Source organism: Marmota marmota, unplaced genomic scaffold (assembly GCF_001458135.2).
Source record: "Marmota marmota marmota unplaced genomic scaffold, marMar, whole genome shotgun sequence".
Classification (NCBI taxonomy): Eukaryota; Metazoa; Chordata; class Mammalia; order Rodentia; family Sciuridae; genus Marmota; species Marmota marmota.
In genome coordinates, this window is record NW_026000026.1 from 291,645 (window position 1) to 305,820 (window position 14,176).

The window sequence follows — 14,176 nt, forward strand, 5'->3', positions numbered from 1 at the left end:
TGCTGCCCTTAAACCAGCTCAAGGACAGCTCTGCCAAGTGTGTGCTTCATGGCTCTTTCTGCCAACTAGAGGCAGAGCCCTCCCCAGGTTCCACGCCTTCTCTTCATGTCCACCTTACCCACCAGTTTGCCTGAGCTGGCCTTGGTGCCCCTCTCTCCACATTTCTGCACTCTGCCCCAAGCCCAGACACAGGTGCCCGCCAGCCTCTTCTGGACCCCCTGGGCTGCTCTTCCCACACTCCTCGGAGTGCCTCTCTCCCCCCCAGCTCTGCCTCCACCTCCTGTTCTCCTCACATCCCTCTCTCTCCACAACAACGTCCTCACCAGCCCCAGAGCATTCGTCACTCCTGCATCTCCAGGCCACATCTGCCAACAGAGGCTACACCATCTGGAGCTCACCACACCTAGCCTCAACACACCCAAAAAAGGGTTGTCTTTCCCAGACCCTGCTGCCCTTCCAGCTGGAGTCCACAGCAAGCATCCCCAAGTGCTGACTTCAGCTTCCATCGACCATTGCTGACAGATGAGCATGCCCATTCCTCCATCTGGAGCTCCAGGGCCCCAAGTCAGGTGGATGGGTGAAGAGATGTGTGGGTGGATGAGTTTATGGGCAGAGAGGATGAATGCCTGGGTCGGTAGATGGATGTGTGGGTGGGTGGGTGAATGGATATATAAATTGATGGATGATGGATGGCTGAGGAGATAGATACATGGGTGGATGGATGCATGACTGTGTTCGTTTTTGTCACAGTAATCCAACACTTGACCAGAATAACTCCGAGGAAAAGTTTATTTGGGGCTCACAGACTCAAACGTCTTGATTCTTGGTCAGCCAGTTCCACCACTCTGAGCCTGAGTGGGGCCACACACCATGGTACAAGGCACTGCAGATAGAAGATGGTGGCCAGGAAGCAGAGCAACCCTACAAGGAGCCAGGGGCAGAATATAAACCCCAGAGACACGCCCCCAGTAACCCACTCCTGCCTTTAGTACCACCCAGCTAGTCCATTCAAATTATGAATCCATCAAATGATTAGTCTACTGATTAGGCTACAGCTCTCATAATCTTCTCATTTCACCTCTGAACATTCCTGCATTAACCCAAGAGCTTTTGGGAGACACCTTATATTCAAACTGTGATGGGTGGGTGAATTGATGGACGGGTGAACAGATTGGTACGTGAATTGAAATGGGCTGATGGATAGATGGGTGGATAGATGGGTAGGCTGGTGGATACGTAAATGGATGAGTCCTTAGACGAATGGATGGATAGATCCTCTTTCTTAGTTTCCAAGGCACTCTGACCCACAAGTATCTCAAAAAAGCAAAGTTTTGTTTTCCCCATTGTGCAGATGTGAAATTGAGGTTCCAAGAAGAGAAAGGGCCTAGTCAACATTATACAGCTGCCAATTAGCAGATGTGTGACTTCGACCCAGACATCCCACCCTCAGAGCTAACCATTCCCACCCCTTTTGTGTTGACATCCATCATTCCCTCCAAATAACACTCCAAGTGTCCAGTCTCTACCCAGGCTCTGATCACCCCACCTCTTCACTGTATTGAGGCCTCAGAAGCTGCACTTTTGACTGGCCACCTGCTCTGTCCACCTTCCCTCCAGCAGTCAGAATGCTTATTTTGAAATACACATATGGCCATGCCACATCTCTGCTTAAAATCCTCTGGGGTCCCCACTGTCCACTTCCTCACAATCCACCTCCCTGACCCGTGCCCTGAACACTAGGCCCCCACCAGCCTCATGTGCTGCATTCCCACTGTGACTCCCCTGCCCTCCCCAAGCACCCCTGATCTTCCTGAGCAGCTGGGCTCCAGAGACCGCCTTCCCAGGAACCCTGCCCTGATCCCTCCAGAGTTGGAACCACCACATTATAATCTCTAGTGTGATAAAGAGCACATCATATGCTTGGGCCTATCAACACCAGAATGGAGTTCCTTGGAGGCCCTCAAGGACACGGTGCCCACCCACTCCCATGACCACCCACCAGTGCATGCTGTATCCACACCTGAAGCTGTACCCAGGAGTCTCCCTTGAATGGGTCAGGCTATTCTTTAGGAAGCGCCCAAGGGTCTGGGACAGGACATGTCCCTGGCTATTCCAACTCCTCTGCACCAGAACTTGGAACTGGCCACTGGGGGTCAGGGTTGGTCTGCATGGCACAAAACCTGCTCAGTCTAGAGCCAGAAGGGACTGTGCTCATCTGCTCAGCCCTGGGGAAAATGCTGCCTCTCTGAGGGACAGAGCTCGTCCGGGAGGACCTCCTGGAAGAGGGGACTGTGAGGTGCTTCCACTCCATGGCAGAGCCCCACACCTCGGCCACAGCTGGCCACCTGGTCTCCCAACTGCCTGCATAGGCTAAGAAACCCCCACACACACCTGCAAGAAGCACCCCCAGCATCCTGAACTACTCACAGCAGATGTGAGATCAGTGTTCCCTCCAGGCTGAAACCCAGACTAGGTCCAGAGCAGCAGGGGCAAGGGCACCTCCTTCTAGCAGCATGCAAACACTGAGTGAGCTCTCAGCCAGTGCCCTTCAACCCCTGTACTTTGCTAAGGCAGGAAAATTACCTCAAATAAGGAGATGAGGGCTCAGAGAAGCTGAGTAACTCACTCCAGGAACACAGCAAGGAGAAAGCTGGTATGACACCTGTACTCCTGACCACCACCTGGTCTGCCCCACAGGGCAGACCGTGACAGCACCCTGACCAGCATGAGTCCATCAGGCTCTTCACGTTGCCACAGCAGAGCCATGGCTGGCAGACCACAGCAGTACTGCACACTCCACCTGCCCTCGGGGCACACACAGTGTGTGGGGTGGAGGGGCAAAGAGCTCTGCCCACGTCTCCAGTGTCCTGAGTCTGGGAGGGTTCTGCTCACCTCCACTGAGAGGCAGAGGTGTGACAGTATCCACAGACAGGAAAGGTCATCTGGTGGTACACAACCTGTCCTCTGGTGGAATGACACACCCTTCCCCGGGGTAGCCACAGGCTCAGTATCTCCAGGGAGCCAGGCTGGAACCAGGGCCAGCTGCTGTGCCAGCTCCCGGGAAGCTAAGCCGATGTCCTGTGGCTCTAGGACCAGCAAGCATGTGACAACACTACCTGCATCTGCACCACTCTTCACCTGTGCCACAGCTCACCTGCACCAGGCGCAACTGTGTCATACCTCACCTGCACCACTCCTCGCCTGTGCCACACCTCACCTGCACCAGGCACACCTGTGCCACACCTCACCTGCGCCACACCTCACCTGCACCAGGCACACCTGTGCCACACTTCACTAGCACCACAGCAACAGCCCAGAATCACCCAGGTGGCTCCCACACATGGCCCACACATGGCCATCACATTATGTCCACCCAGCTTCAGCTGGGTGCTGCTACGCAACCTCAAGACCTAGAAAACCTGCTTTTGCCAGTTCTTCCTCTAGGACAAGGAAGCACATGGCACTACTTCCCTCCACCTTCTGTCCCTAGAGATGAAGGAGGGAAACCATCTGAGACGCCATATGACATACACAAGTAGTCCCTCCCTCCCTGAGACCCTGGGCTGAGCACACTGGGAAAGGAACAGGGGGGATCCAGGACTCACCAGGACTCCATGAAGGGTGGTGCACAGAAGACAGGTGTCCTGTGGGGCACATGGCCAAAAGGACCAGGACAAATGAAGAAACTGAGGCCCCCACAGGTTCCTTTGCTTCCCAGACCAGAGGCCTCACTCACATACCCTTCACCCCCGTCCCTCAGGCGAAGGCCCCGCTCCAGCTCCGGAAGCAGAGACCACCACTGCCTCCCCAAAGGGTCTGAGCTGGTGTATCTGCAGTCCCAGGCTCAGTGCCTCCCCCGGCTTTGGCCAGGGTGGTAAGAGTCTCCTTTAAGCAAGCCCTTGACAGAAGCATCACCCCTACACCAGCCAGGTCCCAGCCCAGTGTAGACATCCAAAATCAGGCCTAGGGCCTCACACACAGTGGGGACCTTGATGTCTGCTACCCAGGCCACAGAGGTACACAGGAGCAGAGGTACTCACCGGCAAAGAGTGCCTCCCCAAGTCTTGGCTCGTACCAGAAAATGCCCACCCTGAGCAGAGGTCAGTGTGCAGCCTCCCTGGCCTACACCCTCCCTCAGCTGCCCCAGTAGCCCAGCCCCAGAACAGCCTGATGACAGCTCCCCAGACCTTTCCGAGCATCAGGTTCTGCAGGATCCTCAAAACCCGTGGGTCCCCTCCTATCTCCCCCACTCCATTGCCGGCCTGAGATTTCACCACAGCAGGACCTCTGGACGCGGCCATGGGGGCCACGGGGGCCACAGAAAAGAATGTGTAGTGAACGGAGCTGGCCCCTCCTGACCACCCAGCACCCTTCCTAAAGCTCATCAGCCAGGGCACACGCAGAGGACAGTGTCAGGGAGAGGCTCCCAGGGAAGAGGAGTCCCCAGGCTTGGAGTCTGTGGGAGAACCTCAGGACACGTCCATGAGGCACACAAGCAGGAGCTGTGCCCCTGGGAGGGCGGCACTGTACGGTGAGTGCTGAGTGTGGACCTAAGCAGAGCCAACTGTGCCAGCAAAGGTGGGAGACATATGCTGCACAGTGAGCTGCCCTGGCCACAGGCATGAACCAGTGTGCGTGGGGCGCAGGGAGCAAGTGTGGGACCAGGGATCACCAGTGCCCTGCCCCCGTGCCCAGCATCTGCCCTACCCCAGCCCCTGTCCAGATGCCGCAGTCTGGCTGGGCACAAATCACGAGCCACTGAAGCAGGAACAAACTTTATTTTTGAACTGCAGGAAAACACTTCACACAGCTCCCGGGGAATCCTCCCGAACGACACGCGGCTCGTCCAGGAACCCCCAGCCGGAAATATCTCTCCCGGAAATCCCTCCTCCTGCACTTCCCCAACCAATGGGAACTCTCGGGGAATCCCCGGAAATCCCCACGAGAACTCCAAAATAGTGCGAGAACTCAAAAGTTGCGGCAGAGGCGGATAGTGATGCCTTGCCTGTCAATCAATACTGTTGGCAAAATGCCAGGGGCCATACAGACTCGGCCGTGGCTCTCAGCATCCAGGGAAACAGACCTTTCTCTGTTCCAGTTGATCTGGAGAAGTTCATGCAAACATGGTGTGCAGGAGGGTGACGTGTACAGGTGTGCATGCTGTTTGGGACAGTGGCATCCATTGTCCTCCCAGGCAGCTGAAGCTCCTGCACAGGCTCAGGTCAGTGTCTGCCCTTTGAGCTGGAGGTTGGGGCCAAGCAAGTGGAGAGCAGAGGAAATGGATGAGGCCAAGAGCTCCCTAACCCTATGGAGCCCGTCACACCTGCCCTTCAGCCACCAAGCCATGTCGGTTCTCCCTATCCTGGGGGTACCAGAGACCGGCAAGCCTCCCCAGCCTTCTCAATCCCAAGTCATCAGCCCACGTATAGCCTAGTCTAAAGTCCACCGGTCTGGCTACTGGAGCACCCCAGAGCATTGCCCATACACCCAGGACCACAATCCAGCCAAGTGAGGGCATGAGCCTATGGGGACTGCCTGCAGGGTCAGAGCTCTATAGGAACTAGTGAGGGAGTGAGAGCCTTGGGGCATCAAGCACAAATCAGCCCTGCCTGCCCTTTGTCAGGAATCACCAAACAGAAAGAGGCTGGGGTCCAGCTTTGGCTCTTGGATGTTCTGGGCCCATCTTGGGAGCTTGGGGTTCCCCGCCCTGCAGTATCAGGAGCAGTGAACCAGTACCATGTGTGTTTGCACACACTGACATGCCTGGGAGCCCCTTTCTCTGGATACTTGAAGGCACCTGCATACTCCCTGCCCATTTGGCTTCCACTGACAAGTGACTACAACTGCCCCCCAGCTAGGGACAGTGAGACCCCCCAGACCCCTCCTATCCAAGGAGGACTCTACATCTTCAGCAGTGCTTACCACCCCTTCCTGTGCACTAAGACCCTCAGAGACATGCCCCAGGAAGGACACAGAGCCCTTGGTGAAGCCCCCTGGGACTGAGCACCGGGCAAGTTTGGAAGCTGCTGGGAATCCCTGGGCAAGGACAGCTGCCCCAGGGTCTGTTTGGGTTTGGGGCCTGGGCTCCTGCCAAGCAGCTGTGGAAGATGGCCCCTGGAGCTGTGGGCGTACTACCTCCCACCGCTTCTGTTTGGATGGGGCCTCTGGGGGCAGGGACTGGGAGCACTTCAGTGACTGACTTCTACAATCCCAGTAGCGAGGCTAAGATGGGCCTGGGCCCTGGGGAGCAATCAGCTCCTTCCTGTTTGTGCATTTGAGTCACAGTTTCGCAGCCAAGTTCTCTGAGCTGGGGATCTGCCACCTACATGGCCCTGCAGGGTGGCAAGGGGAGTCAAATCTTCTCTCCCCGCTCACCAGAGGAGACTCAGGGGCTACGGGGAGGTCTTGGTGTCCTCCTAGGCCAACCCCCCTCCCTCCTGACCTGTCACTTGTCTGCCATCCCCAGCCTGCTCAGCTACCTGCCCCCAGAACCCCTGAGCTGAACACCAGGCAGGGGGCTCCACCTCCCTTGGACTCCCCACTTCCCCCCGGGCACCGCCTCCGCACCTTCTCCAGGTCTTGCTGTGGCTGGTCCTAAACCTAGGCTGCTTCTCCTCCTGGCCGCTGTGAAAACCCCACACACAACACCCCAGTGCAGGCCACCGGCCCTGTCCCCTCCCTCCACCCCCAACACCTAGACATACCCCGCCTTGCCTCACCCCACCCATGGACCTAGCACAGGGCTGCCTCCACCCCTGACCTCTAATTGCCCCACCCAGAAGAAAGCTGTTCCCTGCGCCTCAGGGTAGGAGCCGAGGGACAGAGTGGCCCTGGAGCTCTTGGAAGGGGAGGAGGCAGCTGGAGCCCTGCACACATGGCCTCAGGCCAGATGACCAGCACTTACAGCGCCTCCCTGGGACCCTGGGCCTCCCCAGCCCAATGGGCCTGAGTGCCTAGCACTCACCCCCGGCACCCCTGGGCCTCCCAAACCCGTTCTGCCCCTCAATCCCACCCCTCCTCCTGTGAGCATGCTGCCATTAATACAAACCAGACATTTGTGCCTTTCCACGGTGTCAGCTTCATTGAATCACAGTAAAGTCACAGGCTGTACCACTTTCCCACTCTGAAATTCACTGAGTATTCCTGGGTTACTTCATGGCCTTCAGTTGGACAATCAACACTAATTACTAATATCTATGACACTCAAGACACACCACACCTGACACAGTGATGCAGGTTAGGGAAAGGCTAAGACAGGGTCAAGGTGGCCCTAGGGTGTAGAAGGCTGCACCCAGAGAGAAGATCAAATGCAGAAGAGCCACTGCGGTGGTCAGAAAGATGCTGAACCAACCCAGATGTAGAGTGTCACGCAGCAGGGGCGTTTCTTACCACTGGGTGGTCTGGCAGGGCTTGTGCCACTACCAGGGCACCTCTCCTTTCTGGTGTTTCAGGTGAGGATCACACCCGGCGAGACCCACAAACTCACCAGGATACCTGGTTTCTGTGCTCTGGGTTGGTACACCCCTGCATGCAGTTGCTTCTGGGTTGTTTTTTTTTTTGGGGGGGGGGGGTTGGTACCAGGGATTGAACCCAGGGGCCCTTAACCACTGAGCCATATCCCCAGATCTTTTTTATATTTTACTTAGAGATGGGGTCTCACTGAGTTGCCAAGTGCCTCACTAAGTTGCTGAGGCTGGTTTTGAACTCACGATCCTCCTGCCTCAGCCTCCCAAGCCACAGGGATTACCGGCTTGGCCACCGCACCCAGCTTGTGCTTCTGTTTTCATTCTGCAAGTTCAAGTGGTCACTTTTTTCTAGTGTGATTGATTTATCTATTGGTTTGTGCCTTGTGCTTGTGCTTGTGCTGAGCATGGGAGTTTCTCTTCCCATGACTTCTGCATGTCCAACTTCTGGTGGTCATCTGATAGCCAAACAAGTCACAGGCATGTCCAAAGTCTGGTGGTCATCTGATAGCCAAACAAGTCACAGGCCATTCTGCCTTAGCATTTGCACTGAGAATGGAGTAGCTCGAGGCGAGGCACAGCATTATAGAATAATAAACCCTATTATATTATGGAATGTGCAGAGCACCTCCCTCCCAACCCCCTTCTTCCTTCCCATCAGCTCCCTCCCCATGCCTGTCCTTCCCATTGTCCCCCCGATTTGGATGTGATGGCCTTGGTGAGGGTCTGACTAGGACACGTTGGAAGGCAGAGAGAGGGTGTGGAAGGGGCTCTGGCTGAGCCAAACTCGAGTAGGACTGCGTTAGACGAAGCAGGGGCATGGTGGGAGTCTGAACCCTAAGAACTGCCCTCTGGTAGAAGGCTATTCCCCTGTGGGGCTGGGGGGCAGGCAGTCTAGAGCAGCAGCTCTGGAGAAAGAACAGTGCCTCTGGTGTGTGCAGAGAGACCAGGAGCAAGAGGGTGCCCAGAAGTCCACCCAGGCTGGTGCTCAAGGCAACACTGGCTCTGATGCTGGGGGGGACCAGCATGGTCAGCCCCACTCCGGGAGAGCACGTGCCCCCACCATGCATGCCTCCGTTGCGCTGAGGTGGGGTCAATCCCTCACCCCAGCCAAGACCCTCAGTGCCTGGCCAAGCCCATGCCCTTGGCAATGCCTGTGCCCCACAGCCAAGGAGGACACGGCCACCACTTACAGGCTGCCCCTTTCTCTGGTCCTGTCTCTGGTTTTCAGGAGCTTTGAACAGACCACCTAATACCCCAAAATCATGGTCTTTAGGCTTTTCCTGGGGATGATCCCTCTGGGCCCAGCCCCGGGCCCTGCTGCCAGCCAGGACCCCTTTGGACTCCATTTCCACATGGCACGTGGCAGGGAGCTAGGGGCCCATCTGCAGCGCCTGTGGACATGGCCTCTGGCCTTGCAACTTCCAGGCACTCAGGGCTACTTCCCAGGCTCCTGTCCAGACCACAAGGGGACACAGCACAAGCAGAAACGATGGAGCGACTTGCAGAAGAAACCATGAGCTGCAACCCAGAGGGCAGTGGACACTACTCTGATGGGCAGCCACAGGCCTCCTGCAGCCAGCCACACTGAGGAACCTCCTGAGGCTACCACCCAAGCCTGCTCTGCCAGAGTGCCCTGCTGTTCACCACTAGGCTGAGTGAGTCTGGGCACATCTAGCTCCAGGAGCCAAAGGTGGGGAGAAGGGAAGGACCTAAGGATCAGCCCAGAGAGAGTGCCACACTTGCCACCGCTGCATGAGCCACTGAGCCAGTGAGTGGACAGGAGCCGGCAGGGAAGCAGACCTCCTTTCCACCATCTCAGGGCCTGCCAGCTTCTGCTCCATACATAAAAGACACAAAGAAGCTGTGTTGCCTGCAGCCAACAGGTTTCAACATGAGGACATATGGTCCCCAGACCCTACATTAGGCCAAAGACACTCAGACCCCCTCGGACACAGTGTAGAGTCACCCACAGAAACCCCTGTGCACATGACAGGGACCCACATGCATGTGCCACATGTCATGCACACCCAGGATCAGGCATAAGACACCCATGTACACAGGTAAGGCTTTCCAGGCCCATGGTGACCCACAGATGCTCTCAATGCCAGAGGCCCCTGCATGGCCCACCCTCCCAACACACACTTGCACGCACAGACTCAGACGCACATGCTGCTTAGCTAGCCCCTTGGGAGTCCCTAGCTGAGTGAGCGCCAAGGAGGCCCTGGATGGGTTGATTGCAAGGCACCACGGCACTGTGGGGGGGCTGCCTCCTGGGGCTCACAGCGTCAGCAAGAGAGACCCGCCTCCCTCCCTCCCTGCCTGCGCATCAGCATTGCCACAGGGAGGAGAGCCTAGCTAGGAAACCGGCAGCAAGCAGGCAGGTCCTGGAATCCCCCTCCCAGCTGGTGAGGGCTGACCAGGACCCCTGCCGGAAGTCTGTCAGGGGACAACCACCTCCCTTCTCCCTCCCAAGGCTATCTGAGCTCTGCTGCCACTCAGAGCCTGAAGGTCACCAACTTCTGGCCCCAGGCACCTGACAGGTGAGTGGAGAGAAGTCTGGCAGGGTCTGCAGTAGTGGTAGGGAGGAAGAGAGGGTGCAGGCTGGGAACTTCTGCAGGAAAGTGCTTTGTTCTGATACTTTGGTACTTGGGGTTTGAAGGCAGCTAGGGATGCCCCTGGGAAGTGCATTTGCCAAAGGACAACAGTCCTGACCACTCTAATTGTGGACTGTGCTTGGGCAGAGTGGGGGGCTGCTGGGAACAGCTCCAAGCATCTGCCTCCCAAGAGGGTGGTGGGGCTGACCTCGCAGAGCAGGAGCAGGGTCTAGGGAAGGTTGCTGAGCTGCCCAATGTGCCTGCCATCCCAGAGGAGACCCCTCACCCAATAGGTTCTTGCCTGCCTCAGGACCAGGATGGACAGAATGACTCCCAAGTGTTCTTGACCTGGTGGAGTGGTGGCACCCTCTGCCAGAGAACTTGAGGTGGCCACTGTTCTGGTGGCCAGAACCCAAAGTTTCTGGCTATTTATTTCCCAGAATCCAGCCCAAGGAGACCCCTGCCCAGAACCTGCCTCCAGCCCCAAGACAATGCAGTCAGCCAGGCACACAGAGGTCAATGGCAGTGGGAGTTCCTTCTCTGCTGCCACAGTGGGCACCAGCCTCTCCCAGGACAACGGCACCCAGCCCAACACCACTTTCCCCCAGCCGCTATGGGCACTCTACGTGCTGCTGCCAGCGGTGTACACCGTGATCTGTGTCGTGGGGATAGCCGGCAATGCGACAGTCATCCTGGTGATCCTGAGGGCACCCAAGATGAAGACCGTGACCAACGTGCTTGTCCTGAACCTGGCCGTCGCAGACGGGCTCTTCGTGCTGGTGCTGCCTGCCAACATCGCAGAGCACCTGCTGCAACGCTGGCCGTTCGGGGAGCTGCTCTGCAAGCTCGTGCTGGCCATCGACCACTGCAACATCTTCTCCAGCATCTACTTTCTGGCCCTGATGAGCGTGGACCGCTACCTGGTGGTACTGGCCACCGTGCGGTCCCGCCGCGTGCCCCGGTGCACCCCGCGGGTGGCAAAGGTTGCCAGCCTGTGTGTCTGGGTCGCTGTCACTGTCATGGTTCTGCCCTTCTTCTCCTTTGCTGGCGTATACAGCAATGAGCTGCAGGTGCCCAGCTGTGGGCTGAGCTTCCCAAAGCCAGAGCGGGCCTGGTTCCAGGCCAGTCGCATCTACACCTTGGTGCTGGGCTTCGTGCTGCCTGTGTGCACCATCTGTGGGCTCTACGTGGACCTGCTGCGCAGGCTGCGGGCCGTGAGACTCCGCTCTGGCACCAAGGCTCTGGGCAAGGCCAAGCGGAAAGTGACTGCCCGGGTCCTCACTGTGCTGGCTGTTTGCCTCCTCTGCTGGACGCCCTTCCACCTGGCCTCCGTGGTGGCCCTGACCACCGACATGCCCCAGACATCCGTGGTCATCGGCATCTCCTACGCCATCACCAGCCTCAGCTACGCCAACTCATGCCTCAATCCCTTCTTGTATGCCTTCCTGGACCATGGCTTCCGCAAGAATTTCCGTACCACATTCCTGTGCTGAGGGCCTTGGTGCCCAGCCCTTCCGTCTCCTCCCAGATGCAGCACCCCAGCCAGGGGTGTCCATACTGTTCCCATCATGCCCCTGTGCTCTCCATACAGAAGACATCAACCCTGCACAGACAACCACAGAAAGACCATGCTTCTGGACAGCCCTGCATGGACAGAAGCAGAGACTCCGGTCCCAGCAGAAGGCACCCAAGCCTGGTCACACACAAAGGAGGGACCAGCAGATGGCCCCCAGATGGTCCCATCCATGTCCTCTCTGGAACCCAGGAACCTGAGAACAGCAATCGGCAGGGGAAGGACCCTGAACTATGAGTTTGTCCTGGATCCAGCACTGTGTTCTCGTAGGCTCCACCCCAATGGGACTATGATGTGACCATACTGTGGGCACCTCGGGCAGCAGAGCCAAGTGTTGCTGCCAAGGCTGAGGACAAGGACATCAAAGGAAGCCACAAAAATCCACCTTGGCCTGAAGCCCAGGGACATCCACCAGGAGGCCCATGCCCTCTGGAGGCCCCGGTGACCTGCTGCAGCACCATGACCTCTGGACCCCCACAGTCTAGAGGCTGTATGCCCTTGGAGGAGCAGGTATCCAAAACTCCCTTCTCCTGGGTGGGCCTGGGTCCAGAGCTGGGTGCTGGATCTCCCTCCAGGGTAGGGATGCACACACAGTTCAGGGGTCCAGACGCCATGACTGCCCAAAGACTAGTCACTCTGAGCACCGTGGCTCTTGGCCTTACGGCATAGAGCATCGTGCGGTAGGTTTCAGCCCTCACCACTTCCGAGGCACCCCAGAGAAGGTGCCCCCTCCCCCACTGGACCTAAGTCCAGAACAGTGCCAGCCCACCTCACTGTCCCCTCCCTGCCTCCATGAGCCCCAAACAACTTAACTGTAATCTCTACCTGGCATCTTCCCTAGCCCAACATTGTATGTGAGACCTATTGCTGTTTCTGCAAAACCCAGAGCTACAAAAAAAAAAAAAATCAATGTTGTTTTTGCTGCTCGCTGTCAGGAAGCAGGAGTGGCCTCTCTGGGTGGTTCTGGCTCTGTCTCCCTTGTCCAGTCGGGACGCGGTGGACTCAGGTCCTCTGGAGGCTGCATAGGGGCTGAGGATATGCATGGACCCTCCACAGACTGAGGGCCTCCAAGCCGGCCCCAGTCCCCCAGGGAGTTGATCCTAGAACTCCAATAGGAAGCCTGGACATCTCTGAAGTCTTCTCAGAAGTCACTTGTCACCGTCTCTGCCATATGCTGTATACTAGACAGGAATGTTCCTGGGGTCCTGGGCTACAGGCCTGTCTGATTTTGGCCACTCACCCAAAAACCAAACAGAAAAGGTCATGGTGAAAAGCAGGAGATTTTAATCACTGTGGTCACATCGGGAAGGCAAAGTGAGATCCAGCATCCCAAGCCTGTCTAACAGATGCTGACAGAAGCTTTAGATGTAAATGGAGGAAGAACTGGGGTCAGGGCAAGAGGCCTGCGTGATTAAGCAGTCCTGGACAGGCTGCGGTCTGGCCCATAGTGATTTCAGTTCTGATTTGCCAAGATGGCTCCAGAGAAGTCCTGATCAATTTCTGCTTGCTGCTCAGGACGTGTATCTTATCAGACCTGCGGTCCTGTGCGGGAGCCATCAGCTCCCACGAGACAATTGCTCCTGCTCAGGGTGGGGGGTGTCCCCTTTGGGGAGCCATGCCTTCCTCCGATAGTGCCTGGAAGAGTTAGGACAGCACTAAAGACTTCCCGGGTCTGAAACTGAATGCTGCACACCTTGCCTCAGTCTTGAAGGGGGATAGGATGGCTAGGGTAAGGTTAAGATGAAGAAACCTCATGTTACAGTGTTTAGCTGAACACTCCTTAAATGATTGACATGCCCGCATGCGCAGTGGAGCACCGTCACCACCGTGGGAACAGACACCGACGGAGACAGAGATGCCAGCTTCCTCGGCTCCCAGCCACCCGTGGGGCAACTGAGGCCTAGTGAAGAGTCACTGCTCTCAGCCTAAGCAGCTCCAGCCCCTCATCTTGAGGGGCTGAGGGTGTTTCTTAACCACCATCCACACCCACCACTCCACAGAGAGAACGAGCTGTGCCTGGGCTGTCACACCTCGCAAACAGCCTAATTACCACTTCAAGCACGCTGTTCCTAGGCCTGAGAACTCCTCAGGAGCCAGGCGGAGGCTGCATCTTGCTGTGGCAGCAGAACCAGGAGCACAGCACTGAATAATGAGCCTGGAGGAGAGGGTGAGTGGGTGCGAAGAGCAGGAGGCAGGCGCCCTGGAGAGCTGCCAGGCTTGGGGAGGGCCACGTAGAAGAACAGGCCCCATCACATTTTGTTTATGGCTCCTGCCCCCATCCACAGCCCAACAAAGGGAGCTGCCTCCCCTTCCCTCCTCAGCTCCTTGGGAGCACCATGGGGACCAAGAGATAGACACAGCCAGGGCCCAGTGATACCAAAGACAGACTTCCCAGGGTCCTGCCCAAGCCAGCCCTATTCCTCCCACCAGAGACTCCTACTATTGGGTAGGGGGGCCACCCTGAACAGCTCACTCCTCCAAATCCCCACATTCTGGCTCTTGGTCCCAGGGAGAGCCTCACCCCGGGGGGGGGGGGGGGGGGG

The 14,176-nt window shown here is 57.2% G+C and overlaps 1 protein-coding gene across 1 annotated transcript; it reads left to right on the forward strand.

The window, feature by feature from the left end:
* The first annotated feature begins 7,655 nt into the window (after positions 1–7,655).
* Npbwr2 (neuropeptides B and W receptor 2) lies at positions 7,656–12,577 on the forward strand. The gene has a single exon (XM_048810574.1). The coding sequence runs from the start codon at positions 10,552–10,554 to the stop codon at positions 11,551–11,553; it is 1,002 nt and encodes a 333-aa protein (XP_048666531.1). The 5' UTR covers positions 7,656–10,551; the 3' UTR covers positions 11,554–12,577.
* Positions 12,578–14,176: the final 1,599 nt, after the last annotated feature.